At 43.8% G+C, this 19959-nt stretch overlaps 2 protein-coding genes and 1 long non-coding RNA gene across 13 annotated transcripts; all 3 read left to right on the forward strand.

Annotated features, from left to right (window-relative positions):
* Positions 1-15: 15 nt before the first annotated feature.
* LOC124039651 (flap endonuclease 1-like) lies at positions 16-5523 on the forward strand. 11 transcript variants are annotated; one of them, XR_006839612.1, is made up of 5 exons: positions 16-185; positions 952-1285; positions 1386-1488; positions 2780-2889; positions 3024-5523. XR_006839612.1 is itself a non-coding variant. In XM_046355844.1 (5 exons), exons 2-5 carry the CDS (start codon positions 2869-2871, stop codon positions 3608-3610), a joined length of 255 nt encoding a protein of 84 aa, XP_046211800.1. In that variant the 5' UTR covers positions 16-185; positions 2780-2868; the 3' UTR covers positions 3611-5523. The 11 variants fall into 11 exon arrangements, 3 of the variants coding, with proteins under 3 accessions (XP_046211800.1, XP_046211799.1, XP_046211801.1); XM_046355844.1 differs by lacking the exons at positions 952-1285; positions 1386-1488 and having other exon boundaries at positions 3024-3154; positions 3303-3320; positions 3526-5523; XR_006839614.1 differs by lacking the exon at positions 952-1285.
* A 4274-nt stretch (positions 5524-9797) lies between these two features.
* Positions 9798-10663, forward strand: LOC124039653. The gene is made up of 3 exons (XR_006839621.1): positions 9798-9937; positions 10058-10124; positions 10464-10663. It is a non-coding gene; the product is annotated as an uncharacterized LOC124039653 (long non-coding RNA).
* Positions 10664-10714: 51 nt separating this feature from the next.
* On the forward strand, positions 10715-19672 carry LOC124038972 (vascular cell adhesion protein 1-like). The gene is made up of 6 exons (XM_046354880.1): positions 10715-10847; positions 15457-15762; positions 15893-16159; positions 17964-18063; positions 18173-18230; positions 18545-19672. Exons 1-6 carry the CDS (start codon positions 10715-10717, stop codon positions 18806-18808), a joined length of 1128 nt encoding a protein of 375 aa, XP_046210836.1. The 3' UTR covers positions 18809-19672.
* Positions 19673-19959: the final 287 nt, after the last annotated feature.

Consider the following 19959-nt stretch of genomic DNA (forward strand, 5'->3'; position numbering starts at 1 on the left):
CTTCCTGCCAAAGACACAGGCCTTTTAATCTGTTACCGGTCAATCGATGAACGATACTCGAAGAGTCCTGGATTGTCAACCCCAGTCTCTCATTAATATTGTACAATATGTACAAATTGTAATGCCTTGATACAGTTTTCCCATTTTCTTCGCAGCCTGAAACAGCTGTGACACGAGAACAGCCAGTGAGTTGCATGTAAACAATGTTTTATTCGTATGTTAGTCATGATAAATCCTTATTTTATAAAATATTATATTGTAGAAAATATTTACATTCAAATATCTTCAAGTTGCTAACGTTAGCTAGCAAGCTAGCTGTCTAAACTCATTTATAAATTAATGCAGCCCTTAGCCGTGGTATATTGCCCATATACCACAAACCCCCGAGGTACCTTAGTGCTATTATAAACTGTTTACCAAAGTAATTAGAGCAGTAAAAATACATGTTTTGTCATACCCGTGTTATACGTCCGTATACCACGGCTGTCAGCCAATCAGCATTCAGAGCTCTAACCACCCAGTTTATAACAGACCTATACCACTGGTATGACAAAACATTTTTTGGAACTTAGTAGGGAGTGTTGCAAACAAGGACAGACGATTTTTAGGTGTTACGCGCTTCAGCACTCATCCTGTGAGTTTGTGTGGCTTACCACAGTTGACCAGGGCAGCTCTAGCAGGGCCGAAATTTGACGATCTGACTTGTTGGAAAGGTGACATCCTATGACGGTGTCACGTTGAAAGTCACTGAGCTCTTCAGTAAGGCCATTCTACTGCCAATGTTTGTCTATGGAGATTGCATGGCTGTGTGTTCAATTCTATACACCTGTCAGCAACAGGCGTGTCTGAAATAGCCAAATCCACACGTTTTATTTATGTATGTATATATATATATATATATATATATTTTTTTTGTTGTTGTTGTTTTTGTACGCCATTTTTCTCCCCAAGAGGCGAAGGTCGATAGCCATGTGTCACAAACACAACCCAGCCAAGCCGCACTGCACGCTTAAAACGGGAATGTACACGACCATGTCAACGTGCATGTGCCCGGGCCGCCACAGGAGTCGCTAGAGCACGATGGGACAAGGAAATCCCGGCCGGCCAAACCCTCCCCCAACCCAGGCGATTGGGGCCAATTGTGCGGCGCCTCATGGGTCTCCCGGTCGCGACACAGCCCGGTATCGAACCAGGATCTTTAGTAACGCAGCTAGCACAGCCTTAGACCACTGCGCCACTCGAGAGGCCCGAATCCACTCATTTGAAGGGGTGTCCACATACTTTGGTATTTGTAGTGTATTGTATACATTGTATTTTATTCTAACCCATTCTAATATTATATTTTCAAGTCTCTGTTAGTCATGTGATTTCACTTGCATCCTCAGCCACCTTATGGGTACGTTTTACCAGACCATCCACATGCTTGGGCATGGCATCAAACCTGTCTACGCTTTTGATGGCAAGCCCTCACAGTTGAAGTCACAAGAGGTAAGGACAGGGGTCACATCAAGATCACAACTTTATTGCCCCTCCTTGGGATGTTGAAATGCATTATGTATTTTCTCAAATGTTGCTCTTCCTCCCGGGGAAGGACTGCCCGTTCCATGATCTCGCCATCACGGTTGACAACTCCATTGTGTCCTCCTCCCAGAGCGCTAAGAACCTTGGTGTGATCCTGGACAACACCCTGTCGTTCTCAACCAACATCAAGGCGGTGGCCCGTTCCTGTAGGTTCATGCTCTACAACATCCGCAGAGTACGACCCTGCCTCACACAGGAAGCGGCGCAGGTCCTAATCCAGGCACTTGTCATCTCCCGTCTGGATTACTGCAACTCGCTGTTGGCTGGGCTCCCTGCCTGTGCCATTAAACCCCTTCAACTCATCCAGAACGCCGCAGCCCGTCTGGTGTTCAACCTTCCCAAGTTCTCTCACGTCACCCCGCTCCTCCGTTCTCTCCACTGGCTTCCAGTTGAAGCTCGCATCCGCTACAAGACCATGGTGCTTGCCTACGGAGCTGTGAGGGGAACGGCACCTCAGTACCTCCAGGCTCTGATCAGGCCCTACACCCACCCAAGGGCACTGCGTTCATCCACCTCTGGCCTGCTCGCCTCCCTACCACTGAGGAAGTACAGCTCCCGCTCAGCCCAGTCAAAACTGTTCGCTGCTCTGGCCCCCCAATGGTGGAACAAACTCCCTCACGACGCCAGGACAGCGGAGTCAATCACCACCTTCCGGAGACACCTGAAACCCCACCTCTTTAAGGAATACCTAGGATAGGATAAGTATTCCCCCCTCCTTTAAGATTTAGATGCACTATTGTAAAGTGACTGTTCCACTGGATGTCATAAGGTGAATGCACCAATTTGTAAGTCGCTCTGGATAAGAGCATCTGCTAAATGACTTAAATGTAAATGTAATGTAAACAACATCTTTTTTTATTTAACTAGGCAAGTCAATTAAGAACAAATTCTTATTTACACCGGCCAAACCCGAACAACGCTGGGCCAATTGTGCACCACCCTATGGAATTCCCGATCACGTCCGGTTGTGATACAGCCTAGATTCAAACCAGGGTGTCTAATGACACCTCAAGCACTGCGATGCATTGCCTTAGACCGCTGTGCCACTCGGGAGTCTTAATCTAACTTCTCTCTCTGTGTGGTTTTAGCTGGAGAAGGAGGGCAGAGGCTGAGAACCTGCTGGCCCAGGTGCAGGAAACAGGTACAGCAAGTCACCAACACGTGTGTAGTGATGACCAATTTTTCTATTCACCACCAGGGGAGCAGGAGAACATTGACAAGTTCACTAAGCGTCTGGTGAAAGTTACCCGGCAGCACAACGACGAGTGCAAGAAGCTGCTCACCCTAATGGGGGTGCCATACATCAAGGTTTGTCTCAAGTTTTGTTCCTTTCCTTAGCCACCCATAAACTAATCAATCTTCTGTGCACATAGTTACTGTACACCTCGGTCCATTCATTAAGTATTGAACGTATCTAAATGATCTTCCATCTCACCCACTAGGCTCCATGTGAGGCAGAGGTGAGCTGCACTGCTCTGGTTAAGGCGGTAGTCGCCACGGCAACAGAAGATACGGACAGCCTGACATTTGGAGCAGGGATCCTACTGAGGCACCTCACCCCCAGCGACGCAAAGTACTACTGCAGTTTATATACCACCTTACCCATCTTTCATCCCAGTCATACAGTTTATCTAACAGTATTATAACAATAGAAGCTGTGTGTGTGTGTTGTATATTTTGTTTTTGAGGTTACTTGTAACATTTCTGTTTCTCTATCTTAGGAAGCTTCCTATCCTTCTGTGAGTTCACCTGTGTTGTGACTGTCAAACTTTGTAAGAGTTTGTAATCCCAATTCTCCATAGTTTAATTTGTTCCTCTTAAACACACACATGCATGACAGTCCCACATAATAAGCAGTCCCTAGTTTGAGATCCAAACCGTCACGCAGCAGTTATCCTATTCCCAGAAGTCAGTGTGAGTGTTTGTCTCCTTGGCCCCTTGCAGAAGCACCCTGCCCCAGAGGACTGCCTGTATAAGGAGTCCAGAGGTCTGTTCCTGCAGCCTGACATTGTGGACTGCTCCACAGTAACCTCAAGTGGAGCGAGCCCAACAAGGACACCCTTATCCAGTTCATGTGTGCAGAGAAACAGTTCAAGTACAGGATAGGATCGACATAATATAGTATCACTGAGGTAATATTCCAACCCTTATGGAGCCTCACTCTGATTTATTTGAGTAAAAAATGGCAGGGATGAATCCTACATTGACGTCAATGCACGACGAATGGGAAATTTGACTTGGTGTAAATATGAGAATATACGCTTCAGTCACACTTTTGTATTCTAAATAAGTCGATTTTATTTGAATGTGGCACTGTACTTTCCGACAATGGCACTACTTTTTCACACGGTTGAAATCCTGCTCCACATGCACATGATGTTAAGCCATGGTTGGTATGAGTGATAAAAATGTCTCATACTGTGAAGTGTGTTTGTGCACAGTGAGGACTGCATCAAGAACAGCTGTAAGAAGATGATGAAGAGCCGACAAGGCAGCACACCGGAATGACTGGACTCCATTCACCATCATTGGCTCTCTGAGAGAGAAACCTATACATATTCAATGCATTTCAGTGCCTTTAAACAGGGTATAGTAGTAGGTGCCAGCCACACCGGTTTGAGTGTGTCAAGAACTGCAACGCTGCTGGGTTTTTCACACTCAACAGTTTCCTGTGTGTATCAAGGACATTCAGCCAACTTGACACAACTGTGGGAAGCATTGGAGTCAACATTCAACTCAATATTAGGAATATGTTTAGTACACTCAGTGTATACCATACCTCATCTATGTTTGATTAATAAAAAACATTGTCCACACCATACTGTATCCATATTAAAATAATTCTCGCTACTTCCTCCTATTTATTTAGGAATAGACTTCAAAGAGGAAGTCAACCAAGGAAAGAGGAAGTTGAGGAGTGTGCGTGATAATTAGACAACTACAATTACAGTGTCTAGCCAAGTCTGTTCTTCATGTTGAAAATGTGAGAATGGGGTAGTGGTTAACGTATTCCAATTAAACTAGCAAGTTTTATTAACATGCTTTTTTCTTGAATTAAAGTAATAGTGAATTTTGTATTTTGATTTATATTTTTTCCAAATCCCACATGCATTCCCATTAAAGCCCGGAGATATAGGACGGTGAGATGGTTCTATTGACAAAAGCTTTGTTTGATGCATTTTTTGTTGTTGAATTTTTCATGACGGAAACAAATTGTGGAAGGTTTAATAGAAAGGGGATTTTTCAAATATTAGCATATACACATTTGCGTGCGCTGTTTCACATCTGATTAGGACGCCCAGCACATAGCCTTTTAAAGCATCCACTGTAAGGCCCAGTGCAGTCAAAAATGTGGTTTCCCTGTGTTTTATGTATACATTGAGTGTATAAACATTATTAACACCTGCCTTTTCCATGACCTAGACTGACAAGGTGGGTCCAGGTGAAAGCTATGATCCCTTATGGATGTCACTGGTTAAATCCACTTCAATCAGTGTAGTTAGAGGGGTGGAGACAGGTTAAAGAAGGATTTTTAAGCCTTGAGACAATTAAGAAATGGATTGTGCATGTGTGCCATAAAGAGGTTGAATGGGCAGGACAAGATTTAAGTGCCTTTGAATGGGGTATGGGAAAGGGAAAGGGGGATACCTAGTCAGTTGTACAACAATGCATTCAACTGAAATGTTCAGGGGCAGAATGACAGATTTTTTACCTTGTCAGCTCGGGGATTCAATCCAGCAACCTTTTGGTTCCTGGCCCAACGCTCTAATGGTAGTAGGTGCCAGGCACACCAGTTTGTGTCGAGAACTGCAACACTGCAGGGTTGCACCCAAAAGACATCTAACCAACTAGATACAACTGTGGGAAGCATATAGAGTTAGCATCCTTGTTAATTGCTTTCGACACCTTGTAGAGTCCATGCCCTGACAAATTTGGGCTGTTCTGACAGGGACGGGGACGGGGGGGGGGGGATATTGCCCTTTTAATGTAAGAGCTTTTTGAAAAGACTGCCTGAAGTTCCGCCTCCTTTTGGTGGAATGGAGTTTTGGCCAGTCTGGTGACATCACCAGTCGGTAAACTACTTAAAATACCAATCAGAGTTCTAAACCTCTCTGCCAGTAACAGCTAGTTTTCCATCTTCCACTCCCCACTCAGACCACACCTGACAGTCCTAGCAAAATTCATGCTTGAGAAATTGCTCATGCTAAGTAGCTATTTTTGTTTATTTCTGACCATTTGAATTGAAAACAATCACAGTAAGAGCAAACTCGTGTTAAATGCCTTGCTGAAGGGCACATCAACAGTTTTTTCACCTTGTCGGCTCTGGTATTCTAACCAGCAACCATTCAGTAACTGGACAAACAGTCTAAACGCTAGGCATAGTAATAGGAAGTATGTGACTGATGCGACTCAATTTAATTATAACACTTTTGTTTATCAGAAACCACTACGGGTGTGTGATAGCTTCTCCTTTCCTGTGGATGGTTTTCATGATTGTAAGGCAAGTGTTTGACTTTTTCACAATCTTATCTTTTAATTTTAGTGTTCAAATTAAATGAAGGAAATTCATTGCAAGTAATGAGATTTAAAATGTTCAAAGTACTGCTGATAGTTCATGTATTTGCTTCAAAACTGAAATACCTATTTGATATGAGCATTGGTGTAAAGTACTTAAGTAACAATAGTTTTTTGAGGTATCTGTACTTTACTATGTATATTTTTGACAACTTTTACTTAACTACATTCCTAAAGGAGATAATGTACTTTTTATTCCATGCATTTTCCCTGACATGCAAAAGTACTTGTCAAATTCACGCATTATCAAAAGAACATCCCTGTTCTATCCTACTGCCTCTGATCTGGCGGACTCATGAAACACAAATGCTTTGTTTGTAAATTATGTCTTGAGTGTTGGAGTGGGCCTCTGGCTATCTGTAAATTGTGTCTTGAGTGTTGGAGTGGGCCCCTGGCTATCTGTAAATTGTGTCTTGAGTGTTGGAGTGGGCTCCTGGCTATCTGTAAATTATGTCGGAGTGTTGGAGTGTGCTATCTGTAAAGCTATCTGTAAAGAAAAAAAGAAAAGTGTGCTGTCTAGTTTGCTTAATATAAGCAATTTAAAATTATTTATACTTTACTTTAAAGTATCTTTACATGTACTGAAGTACAATTCTGTACTTTTTCCACCACTGGATACAGGGACGGTTCAATGCAATACATCTCTAATCCTGATAATGCCATGATTAAGAATGAATCATGAACAATGATGAGAAAGGAAGTTAAGGGCTACATCAAAACACCCACATGAAAAAAATACTATAGTATCCACTGGAGTGTTTTTGTAGACGTTACTGTAGTATGTAATGGCTTTACAGACTAAGTCTTGACATAAAATGATAAAAATGTTCCATAACCTGTTGGTCGGTAGGACTGGATCTAAACAGATAGTTCAGCGGTTCTGCACTTTTCTATAACCTGTAAAGAACACAATACATGCTCTAGACTTGGCATGTAGGTCTTTCACTTATGGGTGGCACAAATTGGGATATGGGAGAGGGGAGTGGGCAGGGTATATGCAAATTAAATACTGTAGTATTTACTATAGTTTTAAAAAACTGTACTGTTTTTGCGGAATGTAGTGATTTTTGGGACATTATTGTAATATTTACTACAGTGTTTTTGTCACGACTCCTACCGAAGGTGGCACCCCTTCCTGTTCGGGGTGGCGCTCAGCGGTCATCGTCACCGGCCTACAAGCTGCCACTGATCCTTTTTCCCCCCTTGTCTATTTATTAGTTGCACCTGTGTTTAGTTAGGTTAATTGGTTGGTCTTTATTTACCAGCTGGCCCACCTGCTGGTTGTGCGGGATTATTTTCAGTGTACGATTGTACACGACTGTAAGTCACGGTTGTGTGTGTGTGTGTGTGTGTGTTGCTGAACTGTTTAGTTCCCCATGTTTGGGGCATTTATTTGGGTTGGCGTTGTTTTCACTGGTGTGGTGTATTAAAAGCATTTCTACCCTGAACTCTCTGCTTCCTGCGCCTGACTTCTTCCTTCACTACACCCTGGGCATTACAGTTTTTTTTTATACACACAAACAAAAGGTGACATTCTGTACTGTCACCTCATATGAAACATTTGATCTAAAATGGTGAAGTATTGAGCTAAATGTATCAATTTTGCTTCACTGTCCAAATACATACAGAGGGGAGAGCATGTGTTTTACATATGGTGCATTGGGAAAGTATTCAGACCCCTTGACTTTTCCCACATTTTGTTACGTTACAACCTTCTTCTAAATTGGAATAAATTGTTTTTTTCCCCCTCATCGATCTACACACAATACCCTATAATGAGAAAGCAAAAACAGGTTTAGACTTTTTAAAAATTGTATTAAAAATAAAAAACTGACATATCACATTTACATAAGTATTCAGACCCTTTACTCAGTACTTTGTTGAAGCACCTTTGGCAGACTCCTTGAGTCTTCTTGGGTATGATGCTACAAACTTTGCACAACTGTATTTGGGAAGTTTCTCCCATTCTTCTCTGTCGATCCTCTCAAGCTCTGTCAGGTTGGATGGGGAGCGTTGCAGCACAGCTCTTTTCAGGTCTCTCTAGAGATGACCGATCAGGTCCAAGTCTGGGCACTTGCTGGACCACTCAAGGACATTCAGATACTTGTCCCGAAGCCACTCCTGCGTTGTCTTGGCTGTGTGCTTAGGGTTGTTGTCCTGTTGGAAGGTGAACCTTCGCCCCAGTCTGAGGTCCTGAGTACTCTGGAGCAGGTTTTCATCAAGGATCTCTCTGTACTTTTCTCCGTTCATCTTTCCCTCGATCCGAACTAGTCTCCCAGTCCCTGTCGCTGAAAAACATCCCCACAGCTCTAGGAAGTCTTTGTGGTTCCAATTTTCTTCCATTTAAGAATGATTGAGGCCACGGTGTTCTTGGGGACCTTCAATGCTGCAGAAATGTTTTGGTACCCTTTCCCAGATCTGTGCCTCGACACAATCATGTCTCTGAGCTTTACGGACTATTTCTTCGACCTCATGGCTTGGTTTTTGCTCTGATATACACTGTCAACTGTGGGGCCTTTATATAGATAGGTGTATGCCTTTCCAAATCATGTCCAATTTATTTATTTTACCCCAGGTGAACTCCAATCAAGTTGTAGAAACATCTCAAGGACGGTCAATGGAAACAGGATGCACCTGAGCTCAAGTTCGAGCCTCACAGCAAAGGGTCTAAATACTGATAGTACCAGTCAAAAGTTTGGACACGCCTACTCATTCAAGGGTTTTTGTTTATTTTTTACTATTTTCTACATTGTAGAATAATAGTGAAGACATCAAAACTATGAAATAACAACTATGGAATCTTGTAGTAATCAAAAAAAGTGTTAAACAAATCCAAATCTATTTTTTATTTAAGATTCTTCAAAGTAGCCACCCTTTGCCTTGATGACAGCTTTGCACACTCTTGGCATTGTCTCAACAGTATTCTGCAGCAATACGCCATCCCATCTGGTTTGCGCTTAGTGGGACTATCATTTGTTTTTCAACAGGACAATGACCCAATACACCTTCAGGCTGTGTAAGAGCTATTTGACCAAGACGGAGAGTAATGGAGTGCTGCATCAGATGACCTAGCTTCCACAATCGTCCGACTTCAACCCAATTGAGATGGTTTGGGATGAGTTGGACCGCAGAGTGAAGGAAAAGCAGCCAACAAGTGCTCAGCATATGTGGGAACTCCTTCACCTGCATTCCAAGTGAAGCTGGTTGAGAGAATGCCAAGAGTGTGCAAAGCTGTCATCAAGGCAAAGGGTGGGTACTTTGAAGAATCTCAAATATGAAATATATTTGGATTTGTTTAACCCTTTTTGGGTTATTACAGGATTCCATATGTGTTATTTCATAGTTTTGATGTCTTCACTATTATTCTACAATGTAGAAAATTGTAAAAAGAAAAAAAAACCTTGAATGAGTAGCTGTGTCCAAACTTTTGACTGGTGGTGTATGTAAATAAGGTATTTCTGTTTTTTTGTGTTTTTTTTGCTTTGTCATTATGGGGTATTGTGTGTAGATTGATGAGGAAAATGTTTTTAATCCATTTTAGAGGCTGTAATGTAACAAAATGTGGAAAACGTCAAGCGGTCTGAATACTTTCTGAATGCATCATATGCTCTTATCCATAGCAATTTACAGGAGCAATTAGGGTTAAGTGAGTCGCTGAAGGGAACAGACATATTTTTCACGTAGTTGGCTCAGGACTTCAAACCATTTACCTTTCAGTTACTGGCCTTGTCTTCCTCACTCCTTGCATCCTCTCTCCACGACTCTTCAACATTCATTCAAGGTGAAAATCTGAATTGATCTTCTCCTCCAATGCCATTTGAGTAGGTGCAGAGAAATTGATTTCAAAGTGTTGTGTGAGTTAGGCTACTTTACCATTAAGTGTATGTTTGTACCGTTTCAGGTGAATGTGAATTCTGACATGGCATGTAGTACTGACAACATGTTTCTCATTGGCCTCTTTATGTCAGGTGAGTTTTCCACACAGCTCCAATTATTTGTAGTTATGAACAGGACAAAGAGTCATTCCATTTTATGGTATGAGCTATATTTCCATCTTTCTCAATGTGAAAATAGAGTACAGTTGACTACGGATAATTGCAGTTTAATTGTCTCAATTCAAATACATTCTTATTATGTATTCCATATATGTGTATGCTCCAGTCTAGGGCATGTAATCTCGACATGCAGTATCATGAATCACCTGTACATTGAAATAAGTTAATCTTATTTAACTGTAATGGCATAATATCGACAGAGACTACTGAAAATATCACATAACCTCTCTGATGTTGACCTTGATATTGCAGGTGTTTTGGCCTGTTTTGGCCAAAGACATTTGATCACCACAATGCCAGAGAAATTGGATGTACTGAGTGGCTCCTGTGTTCAAATCCCATGTGCATTTGATGTTCCTCAAGATTGCTCTACATTTAACAGCACAGTAATTACCTCCGGAGTGTGGATTAAAGAATCACCGTACTTTGGTGGCAGGCAGAACATTGTGATATTTAACAGTAGTAAGACATACAACACCTATCAAGGGAAGATAACTGGAAACATGTCCTGGAAGGACTGCACCACAGTCTTCTTCAATGTAACCTCTAGTTACACTAACAGCTACTTCTTCAGAATTGAGAGTAGACCATTCAGCGCAACAGACCCTGAGAAGTCTGTTCTTATAGTTGTCAGAGGTAAGAGACAATTTAACTGTTTATCCCCCCCAAAAAATATATTTAGAGTCCTTGCATCAAATTACACAAGTGGAATGAGAACAAGTGGACAGTGTGGCTGTCAGTGTAAACTGGGCTGGGGAGTACATTTACATTTACATTTAAGTCATTTAGCAGACGCTCTTATCCAGAGCGACTTACAAATTGGTGCATTCACCTTATGACATCCAGTGGGACAGTCACTTAACAATAGTGCATCTAAAACGTAGGGGGGGGGTGGGGTGAGAGGGATTACTTAACCTATCCTAGGTATTCCTTAAAGAGGTGGGGTTTCAGGTGTCTCCGGAAGGTGGTGATTGACTCCGCTGTCCTGGCGTCGTGAGGGAGTTTGTTCCACCATTGGGGGGCCAGGGCAGCGAACAGTTTTGACTGGGCTGAGCGGGAGCTGTACTTCCTCAGTGGTAGGGAGGCGAGCAGGCCAGAGGTGGATGAACGCAGTGCCCTTGTTTGGGTGTAGGGCCTGATCAGAGCCTGGAGGTACTGAGGTGCCGTTCCCCTCACAGCTCCGTAGGCAAGCACCATGGTCTTGTAGCGGATGCGAGCTTCAACTGGAAGCCAGTGGAGAGAACGGAGGAGCGGGGTGACGTGAGAGAACTTGGGAAGGTTGAACACCAGACGGGCTGCGGCGTTCTGGATGAGTTGAAGGGGTTTAATGGCACAGGCAGGGAGCCCAGCCAACAGCGAGTTGCAGTAATCCAGACGGGAGATGACAAGTGCCTGGATTAGGACCTGCGCCGCTTCCTGTGTGAGGCAGGGTCGTACTCTGCGGATGTTGTAGAGCATGAACCTACAGGAACGGGCCACCGCCTTGATGTTAGTTGAGAACGACAGGGTGTTGTCCAGGATCACGCCAAGGTTCTTGGCGCTCTGGGAGGAGGACACAATGGAGTTGTCAACCGTGATGGCGAGATCATGGAACGGGCAGTCCTTCCCCGGGAGGAAGAGCAGCTCCGTCTTGCCGAGGTTCAGCTTGAGGTGGTGATCCGTCATCCACACTGATATGTCTGCCAGACATGCAGAGATGCGATTCGCCACCTGGTCATCAGAAGGGGGAAAGGAGAAGATTAATTGTGTGTCGTCTGCATAGCAATGATAAGAGAGACCATGTGAGGTTATGACAGAGCCAAGTGACTTGGTGTATAGCGAGAATAGGAGAGGGCCAAGAACAGAGCCCTGGGGGACACCAGTGGTGAGAGCGCGTGGTGAGGAGACAGATTCTCGCCACGCCACCTGGTAGGAGCGACCTGTCAGGTAGGACGCAATCCAAGCGTGGGCCGCGCCGGAGATGCCCAACTCGGAGAGGGTGGAGAGGAGGATCTGATGGTTCACAGTATCGAAGGCAGCCGATAGATCTAGAAGGATGAGAGCAGAGGAGAGAGAGTTAGCTTTAGCAGTGCGGAGCGCCTCCGTGATACAGAGGAGAGCAGTCTCAGTTGAATGACTAGTCTTGAAACCTGACTGATTTGGATCAAGAAGGTCATTCAGAGAGAGATAGCGGGAGAGCTGGCCAAGGACAGCACGTTCAAGAGTTTTGGAGAGAAAAGAAAGAAGGGATACTGGTCTGTAATTGTTGACATCGGAGGGATCGAGTGTAGGTTTTTTCAGAAGGGGTGCAACTCTCGCTCTCTTGAAGACGGAAGGGACGTAGCCAACGGTCAGGGATGAGTTGATGAGCGAGGTGAGGTAAGGGAGAAGGTCTCCGGAAATGGTCTGGAGAAGAGAGGAGGGGATAGGGTCAAGCGGGCAGGTTGTTGGGCGGCCGGCCGTCACAAGACGCAAGATTTCATCTGGAGAGAGAGGGGAGAAAGAGGTCAGAGCACAGGGTAGGGCAGTGTGAGCAGAACCAGCGGTGTCGTTTGACTTAGCAAACGAGGATCGGATGTCGTCGACCTTCTTTTCAAAATGGTTGACGAAGTCATCTGCAGAGAGGGAGGAGGGGGGGGGGCGGAGGATTCAGGAGGGAGGAGAAGGTGGCAAAGAGCTTCCTAGGGTTAGAGGCAGATGCTTGGAATTTAGCGTGGTAGAAAGTGGCTTTAGCAGCAGAGTCAGAGGAGGAAAATGTAGAGAGGAGGGAGTGAAAGGATGCCAGGTCCGCAGGGAGGCGAGTTTTCCTCCATTTCCGCTCGGCTGCCCGGAGCCCTGTTCTGTGAGCTCGCAATGAGTCATCGAGCCACGGAGCGGGAGGGGAGGACCGAGCCGGCCTGGAGGATAGGGGACATAGAGAGTCAAGGGATGCAGAGAGGGAGGAGAGGAGGGTTGAGGAGGCAGAATCAGGAGATAGGTGGGAGAAGGTTTGAGCGGAGGGAAGAGATGATAGGATGGAAGAGGAGAGAGTAGCGGGGGAGAGAGAGCGAAGGTTGGGACGGCGCGATACCATCCGAGTAGGGGCAGTGTGGGAGGTGTTGGATGAGAGCGAGAGGGAAAAGGATACAAGGCAGTGGTCGGAGACTTGGAGGGGAGTTGCAATGAGGTTAGTGGAAGAACAGCATCTAGTAAAGATGAGGTCGAGCGTATTGCCTGCCTTGTGAGTAGGGGGAAGGTGAGAGGGTGAGGTCAAAAGAGGAGAGGAGTGGAAAGAAGGAGGCAGAGAGGAAAGAGTCAAAGGTAGACGTGGGGAGGTTAAAGTCGCCCAGAACTGTGAGAGGTGAGCCGTCCTCAGGAAAGGAGCTTATCAAGGCATCAAGCTCATTGATGAACTCTCCGAGGGAACCTGGAGGGCGATAAATGATAAGGATGTTAAGCTTGAAAGGGCTAGTAACTGTGACAGCATGGAATTCAAAGGAGGCGATAGACAGATGGGTAAGGGGAGAAAGAGAGAATGACCACTTGGGAGAGATGAGGATCCCGGTGCCACCACCCCGCTGACCAGACGCTCTCGGGGTGTGCGAGAACACGTGGGCGGACGAAGAGAGAGCAGTAGGAGTAGCAGTGTTGTCTGTGGTGATCCATGTTTCCGTCAGTGCCAAGAAGTCGAGGGACTGGAGGGAGGCATAGGCTGAGATGAACTCTGCCTTGTTGACCGCAGATTGGCAGTTCCAGAGGCTACCGGAGACCTGGAACTCCACGTGGGTCGTGCGCGCTGGGACCACCAGAGTAGGGTGGCCGCGGCCACGCGGTGAGGAGCGTTTGTATGGTCTGTGCAGAGAGGAGAGAACAGGGATAAACAGACACATAGTTGACAGGCTACAGAAGAGGCTACGCTAATGCAAAGGAGATTGGAATGACAAGTGGACTACACGTCTCGAATGTTCAGAAAGTTAAGCTACGTAGCAAGAATCTTATTGACTAAAATGATTAAAATTATACAGTACTGCTGAAGTAGGCCAGCTGGCAGTGGGTGCGTTGTTGACACTACACTAATCAAGTCGTTCCGTTGAGTGTAATAGTTTCTGCAGTGTTGCTATTCGGGGCTAGCAGGCTAGCTAGCAGTGTTGTTTACGTTACGTTGCGTTAAAAGAGCGACAATAGATGGCTAGCGAACCTAGAAAATCGCTCTAGACTACACAATTATCTTTGATACAAAGACGGCTATGTAGCTAGCTAAGTAGCTAGCTACGATCAAACAAATCAAACCGTTGTACTGTAATGAAATGAAGTGAAAATGTGATACAACCTGTGAATGCGACCGGGTAGTTGAGTTCTATACAGAAGACGTTGGCTAGCGTTGGCTAGCTGTTGGCTAGCTAGCAGAGTCACCTACGTTAAGGACGACAAATAGCTGGCTAGCTAACCTCGGTAAATTAAGATAATCACTCTAAGACTACACACTCTAAACCTAAACAACACAATTATCTTGGATACGATGATACGAAGACAGCAAAGACAGCTATGTAGCTAGCTAACACTAAACTAATCAAGTCGTTCAGTTGAGTGTAATAGTTTTCCCAGTGCAGCTAATCAGTGGACGTTAGCTAGCTGGCTAGTGAAGACTACGTTAGGACGGCGAAGTACGATAATTACGCAATTATCTTTGATACAAAGACGGCTATGTAGCTAGCTGAGAGGAAATTGCTAGGATAAGACAAATCAAACCGTTGTGATATAATGAAATATATGAAATATAATGAAAAAGTTATACTACCCGTTGGAGCGACGTGCAGATGCGACCACTCGCTCCAACCGGAACCGGAAGTGTAACTGCATGTAATCATATATTACAAACAACGGTAACTGCAATTACTTACGTTACCAGCAAAAAAAAAATTGTAATCAGATTACAGATACTTTTGAAAAAGTAGATGACTACTTTTTCGATTACATTTAAATTCAGAAATGATGTTTGCGGAATACAAATACATTATGACACTTCTGTTTTCTCAATGACATTCAATTCAGCATTGAAAAAAGGTACAGGTTTAAATCCGAGACCACAATGAACACACCAAATGTGTTTGATGGATTCCAAAAGTAACTGGAAGTAATCAGATTATGTTACTACATTTTGGTAATCCGTACATTACATTACTGATTACAATTTTGGACAGGTAACTTTTAACTGTAACAGATTACATTTACATAGTAACCTACCCAACCGTGAGTGTAAAATAAGTTAACCTGCAATGTATTACAGATTTGCCTCTCGGACCCAAGATTACTGTCTCAGGTGAGATGAAGGAAGAGAGGCCTGTCAGTTTGAACTGCTCTGCTGCAGCTCCCTGTCCCAAACACTCTCCTAAACTGACATGGACTCTCCCAACCCTGTTTACACCTGAGAACCAACTGCAAGAGAATTCAGATCAAACCAAATCTGTTCTCTCCACGGTGACATTCACTGCTTCACACCTTCATCATGAGAAGAACATCACTTGTACTGCAGTCTACCCAGTAGGAACAAGCAACAAGACAGCTGAACATACCATGACGCTTAACGTTTTATGTAAGATTTAGTCCCTGGAACCTGTAGATCATTCTGTCATTATGTTTTCACTGATGATTATGTCATAGACTGGTATTGATCAGACTATTCAAAATACCAGATACACTCCTAATTAACCCCTCTCCCCCAGTTTCTCCTAAAAACACCTCAGCCTCCCTCAGTCCAGCTGATCCAGTATCAGTGGGCAGTTGTGTGAATCTGACCTGCAGCAGCACAGCCAACCCTCCTGTGACAAACTTCACATGGTTCCAGATTTGTGGGGGTAAACCAACACAGGTAGCATCTGGACAGACCTACACCATCAATGTGACTGTTGGTGATGGAGGGATGTACTACTGTGAAGCAAGAAATGATCACGGCATTGAGAAGTCAATGAAAGTGCTTCTAGCTATTGAAGGTAACACAGGGGCACATAGGACACAATCTTTGGTTAGATATACATCCCATTCCAAAATGATGAGCATAAATATGGAGTTGGTCCCCCTTTTGCTGCTATAACATCCTCCACTCTTCTGGGAATGCTTTCCACTAGATGTTGGAACATTGTTGCGAGGACTTGCTTCCATTCAGCCACAAGAGCATTAGTGTGGTCGAGCACTGATGTTGGGCAATTAGGCCTGGTTCGCAGTCTGCGTTCCAATTCATCCCAAAGGTGTTCGATCGGGTTGAGGTCAGGGCTCTGTGCAGGCCAGTCAAGTTCTTCCACACCGATCTCGACAAACCATTTCTGTATGGACCTTGTTTGTGCACGGAGGCATTGTCATGCTGAAACAGGAAAGGGCCTTCCCCAAACTGTTGCCACAAAGTTGGAAGTACAGAATAATCTAGAATGTCATTGTATGCTGTAGCGTTAAGATTTCCCTTCACTGGAACTAAGGGGCCTAGCCCAAACCATGAAAAAGCAGCCCCAGACCATTATTCCTCATCCACCAAACTTTACAGTTGACACTATGCATTGGGTCAGGTGGCATTCTCCTGGCATCCGCCATTGCCAGATTCGTCTGTCGGATGGTGAAGCATGATTCATCACTCAAAATAACACAGTTTCCACTGCTTCAGAGTCCAATAGAGGTCTGCTTTACACCACTCCAGCCAACGCTTGGCATTGCGCATGGTGATTTTAGGCTTGTGTGTGGCTGCTTGGTCATGAAAACCCAATTCATGAAGCTCACGACGAACAGTTATTGTGCTGACGTTGCTTCCAGTTTGGAACTCGATAGTGAGTGTTGTAACTGAGGACAGACGCTACGCGCTTCAGCACTCAGTGGTCCCATTCTGTGACCTTCTGTGGCCTACCACTTCGCGGCTGAGCCGTTGTTGCTCCTTGACTTTCCACTTCACAATAACAGCACTTACAGTTGAACGGGGCAACTCTAGCAGGGTAGAACTTTTAGGTTTCCTCCAGACATTGACGCTTGGCACTCAGGCCAAAGAGTTCAATCTTGGTTTCATCACACCAAAGAATCTTGTTTCTCATGGTCTGAGAGTTATTTAGGTGCCTTTTGGCAAACTCTAAGTGGGCTGTCATGTGGCTTTTACTGAGGAGTGGCCACCTCTCTGACCAAGGTCCTTCTCCCCCTATTGCTCAGTTTGGCCGGGCCTCGCGCTCTAGGAAGAGTCTTGTAGGTTCCAAACTTCTTCCATTTAAGAATGATGGAGGTCACTGTGTTCTTGGGGACTTTCAATGCTGCAGACATTTTTTGGTACCTTTCCCCAGATCTGTGCCTCGACACAATCCTGTCTCAGAGCTCTACAGACAATTCCTTCGACCTCATGGCTTGGTTTTTGCTCTGACATGCACTGTCAACTGTGGACAGGTGTGTGCCTTTCCAAATCATGTCCAATCAATTGAATATATCACAGGTGGACTCCAATCAAGTTCTAGAAACATCTCAAGGATGATCATGTAAACAGGATGAACCTGAGCTCAATTTCGAGTCTCATAGCAAAGAGTCTGAATACTTATGCAAAGTGTTTTTTTTAATAGATTTGCTAAAATTTCTAAAAACTTGTTTTGCTTCATCATCATAGGGTCTTGTGTGTAGATTGATAAGAATAATTTATTTAACCATTTTTAGAATAAGGTAACAAAATGTGGAAACAGTCAAGGGTTCCGAATACTTTCTGAATGAAGTGTATATTACTTTAGACTTTAGAGCTGTTTTTGAAAGAAATGACCATAATATATGCTGTATTTTCAGGGCAAGAAGAGCCTCTTATCCCAAGGGTTTTGGGAATTGCAGGAGCAGGAGGAACCTTGGGAGTAATTTTGCTAATCATCCTGATCACTTTCTTTGGATGGTAAAATCTTTTCCGGCCTCTGCAAAACTGTGTATTTATCTTGTGTTTGTGCTTTTGTATATGAAATCCTTCTCAGTGCATTCAGAAAGTCTTCGTAAATGTCTTCCAGGAAGAGAAAATCTAGGCTCCCTGATGGACTTGAAAGGACAGACAATCCACTGGGACAGGTGGGAATGAGGCTAAACTTTTAAAACCTGTCTACAAAATGCAATGAAGGAAGTACAAAAAAAATAATTTAAGAGGACATTTAGGGTGATAAGACCACACAGATAGCAATGATGCCACATCCTGTAAGAACAACTAATAATAACAGCATATTTGTTGAACTTTGTACTTCTGTCAGTTTCTAGCAATTGATATCAGTATGTTACACATCCTATGTGTAATGTGTTGTATAACTTAATGCCTTTAAAATTATCAGTTCATTATTATTACAAAGTATGGTTCCTGACACCTTTTCCTTTCTGTGTTCTCTCCACAGAACTCCCCAGTTGGGATGGTGTATACTAATCAGGCCATGACCGGAGAGGAACCAGAGGAACCAGCAGAAGACCAGCCTGAGGAGATCCACTACGGTGAGATAGACTTCTCCAAACTTCGGCCCAAAGAGACACCAGCTGTAGCCCTGGACAGGGAACAGGGGCAGGAGAGTGAATACGCTGAAGTCAGTGTGACCGGGAGAGGGGCCCAGGAACCTCCAGTTAAAACTACTTCAGTATCGGTGTCCGTTCCACGGGACGGTTGAGCTAATGTAGGCTAATGCGATTAGCATGAGGTTGTAAGTAACAAGAACATTTCCCTGGACATAGACATGTCTGATATTGGCAGAAAGCTTACATTCTTGTTAATCTAACTGCACTGTCCAATTTACAGTAGCCATTACAGTGAAAGAATACCATGCTATTGTTTGAGGAGAGCGCACAACACGAATTCAACCATTGAGTATTTTTTTATGTTCTATTAACTTCATGGTGACGTTAGATTTGAAAGCAAAATTTGGATTTAGATAACGCTAGAAGCTCAGATACAGCCGATGCCAGCACCAAGAGGGCAGATGACAAATACAAGTACTGTAAGTTATTTTTCCCCTACCGTCTGTCAGCGGTTAGTGTCTTAACGACCGTTCCACAGGTGCATGTTCATTAATTGTTTATGGTTCATTGAACAAGCATGAGAAACAGTGTTTAAACCCTTTACAATGAAGATCTGTGAAGTTATTTGGATTTTTACGAATGATCTTTGAAAGACAGGGTCCTGAAAAAGGGATGTTTATTTTTTTTGCTGAGTTTACTATGGTATAGTCTAAATCATCTAAATGCACCATGGTTTTAGCCTTGAAGTATGATGGTACTACCATGGTACTGCCATTGTTCCTAAATATTACCATGGTATTGCATCATTTATACCATGGCATGGATTGAATCATAGAAATGTACCATGATTTTAGCTTTGAAGTATGATGGTACAGGCATGCACCTAAATAATACCATGGTATTGCCTCATTTTTACCATAGTATAGATGTGGATCATGAAATTACCATTGTTTAACCTGCAATATACATTCTACCATGGTAAAGCACAATTATAAAAACATGATCATATGGTACCATCTTTTTTAATGATGTGTTACCATAGTACAATAGCAGTATATTGCATGAAATAAATAAATCCCCCCAAGGTCAAAAGAGGTTGGTTGGTATTATATTGATGAATTCTGATGAAGTGAGAGGCAGGCTACTATGGTTGGTCCTAGTTTGTCTGTAACATCAAAGAAAAAGTTAAATAGTTGCTTTGAAAATTAATAGTAACGTTTTTTTGCTAATGTTTCGGTTCCCTGTGTCGCCAACATGAAATGTGGGAGAATGTGATATATATTTGTATCCTAATCATTGGCCA

The sequence above is a fragment of the Oncorhynchus gorbuscha genome, linkage group LG07, assembly GCF_021184085.1.
Source record: "Oncorhynchus gorbuscha isolate QuinsamMale2020 ecotype Even-year linkage group LG07, OgorEven_v1.0, whole genome shotgun sequence".
NCBI lineage: Eukaryota > Metazoa > Chordata > Actinopteri > Salmoniformes > Salmonidae > Oncorhynchus > Oncorhynchus gorbuscha.

Excerpts from the sequence above, each read along its gene's own strand:
- LOC124038972 (XM_046354880.1), top strand. The coding sequence starts at position 10,715 with ATGTCCTGGAAGGACTGCACCACAGTCTTCTTCAATGTAACCTCTAGT. Across the intron at positions 10,848-15,456 it reads TGTTCTTATAGTTGTCAGAG|ATTTGCCTCTCGGACCCAAG; the intron begins GTAAGAGACAAT and ends AATGTATTACAG. Across the intron at positions 18,231-18,544 it reads CAGACAATCCACTGGGACAG|AACTCCCCAGTTGGGATGGT; the intron begins GTGGGAATGAGG and ends TTCTCTCCACAG.
- LOC124039651 (XM_046355844.1), top strand. The coding sequence starts at position 2,869 with ATGGGGGTGCCATACATCAAG. Across the intron at positions 2,890-3,023 it reads TGGGGGTGCCATACATCAAG|GCTCCATGTGAGGCAGAGGT; the intron begins GTTTGTCTCAAG and ends CTCACCCACTAG.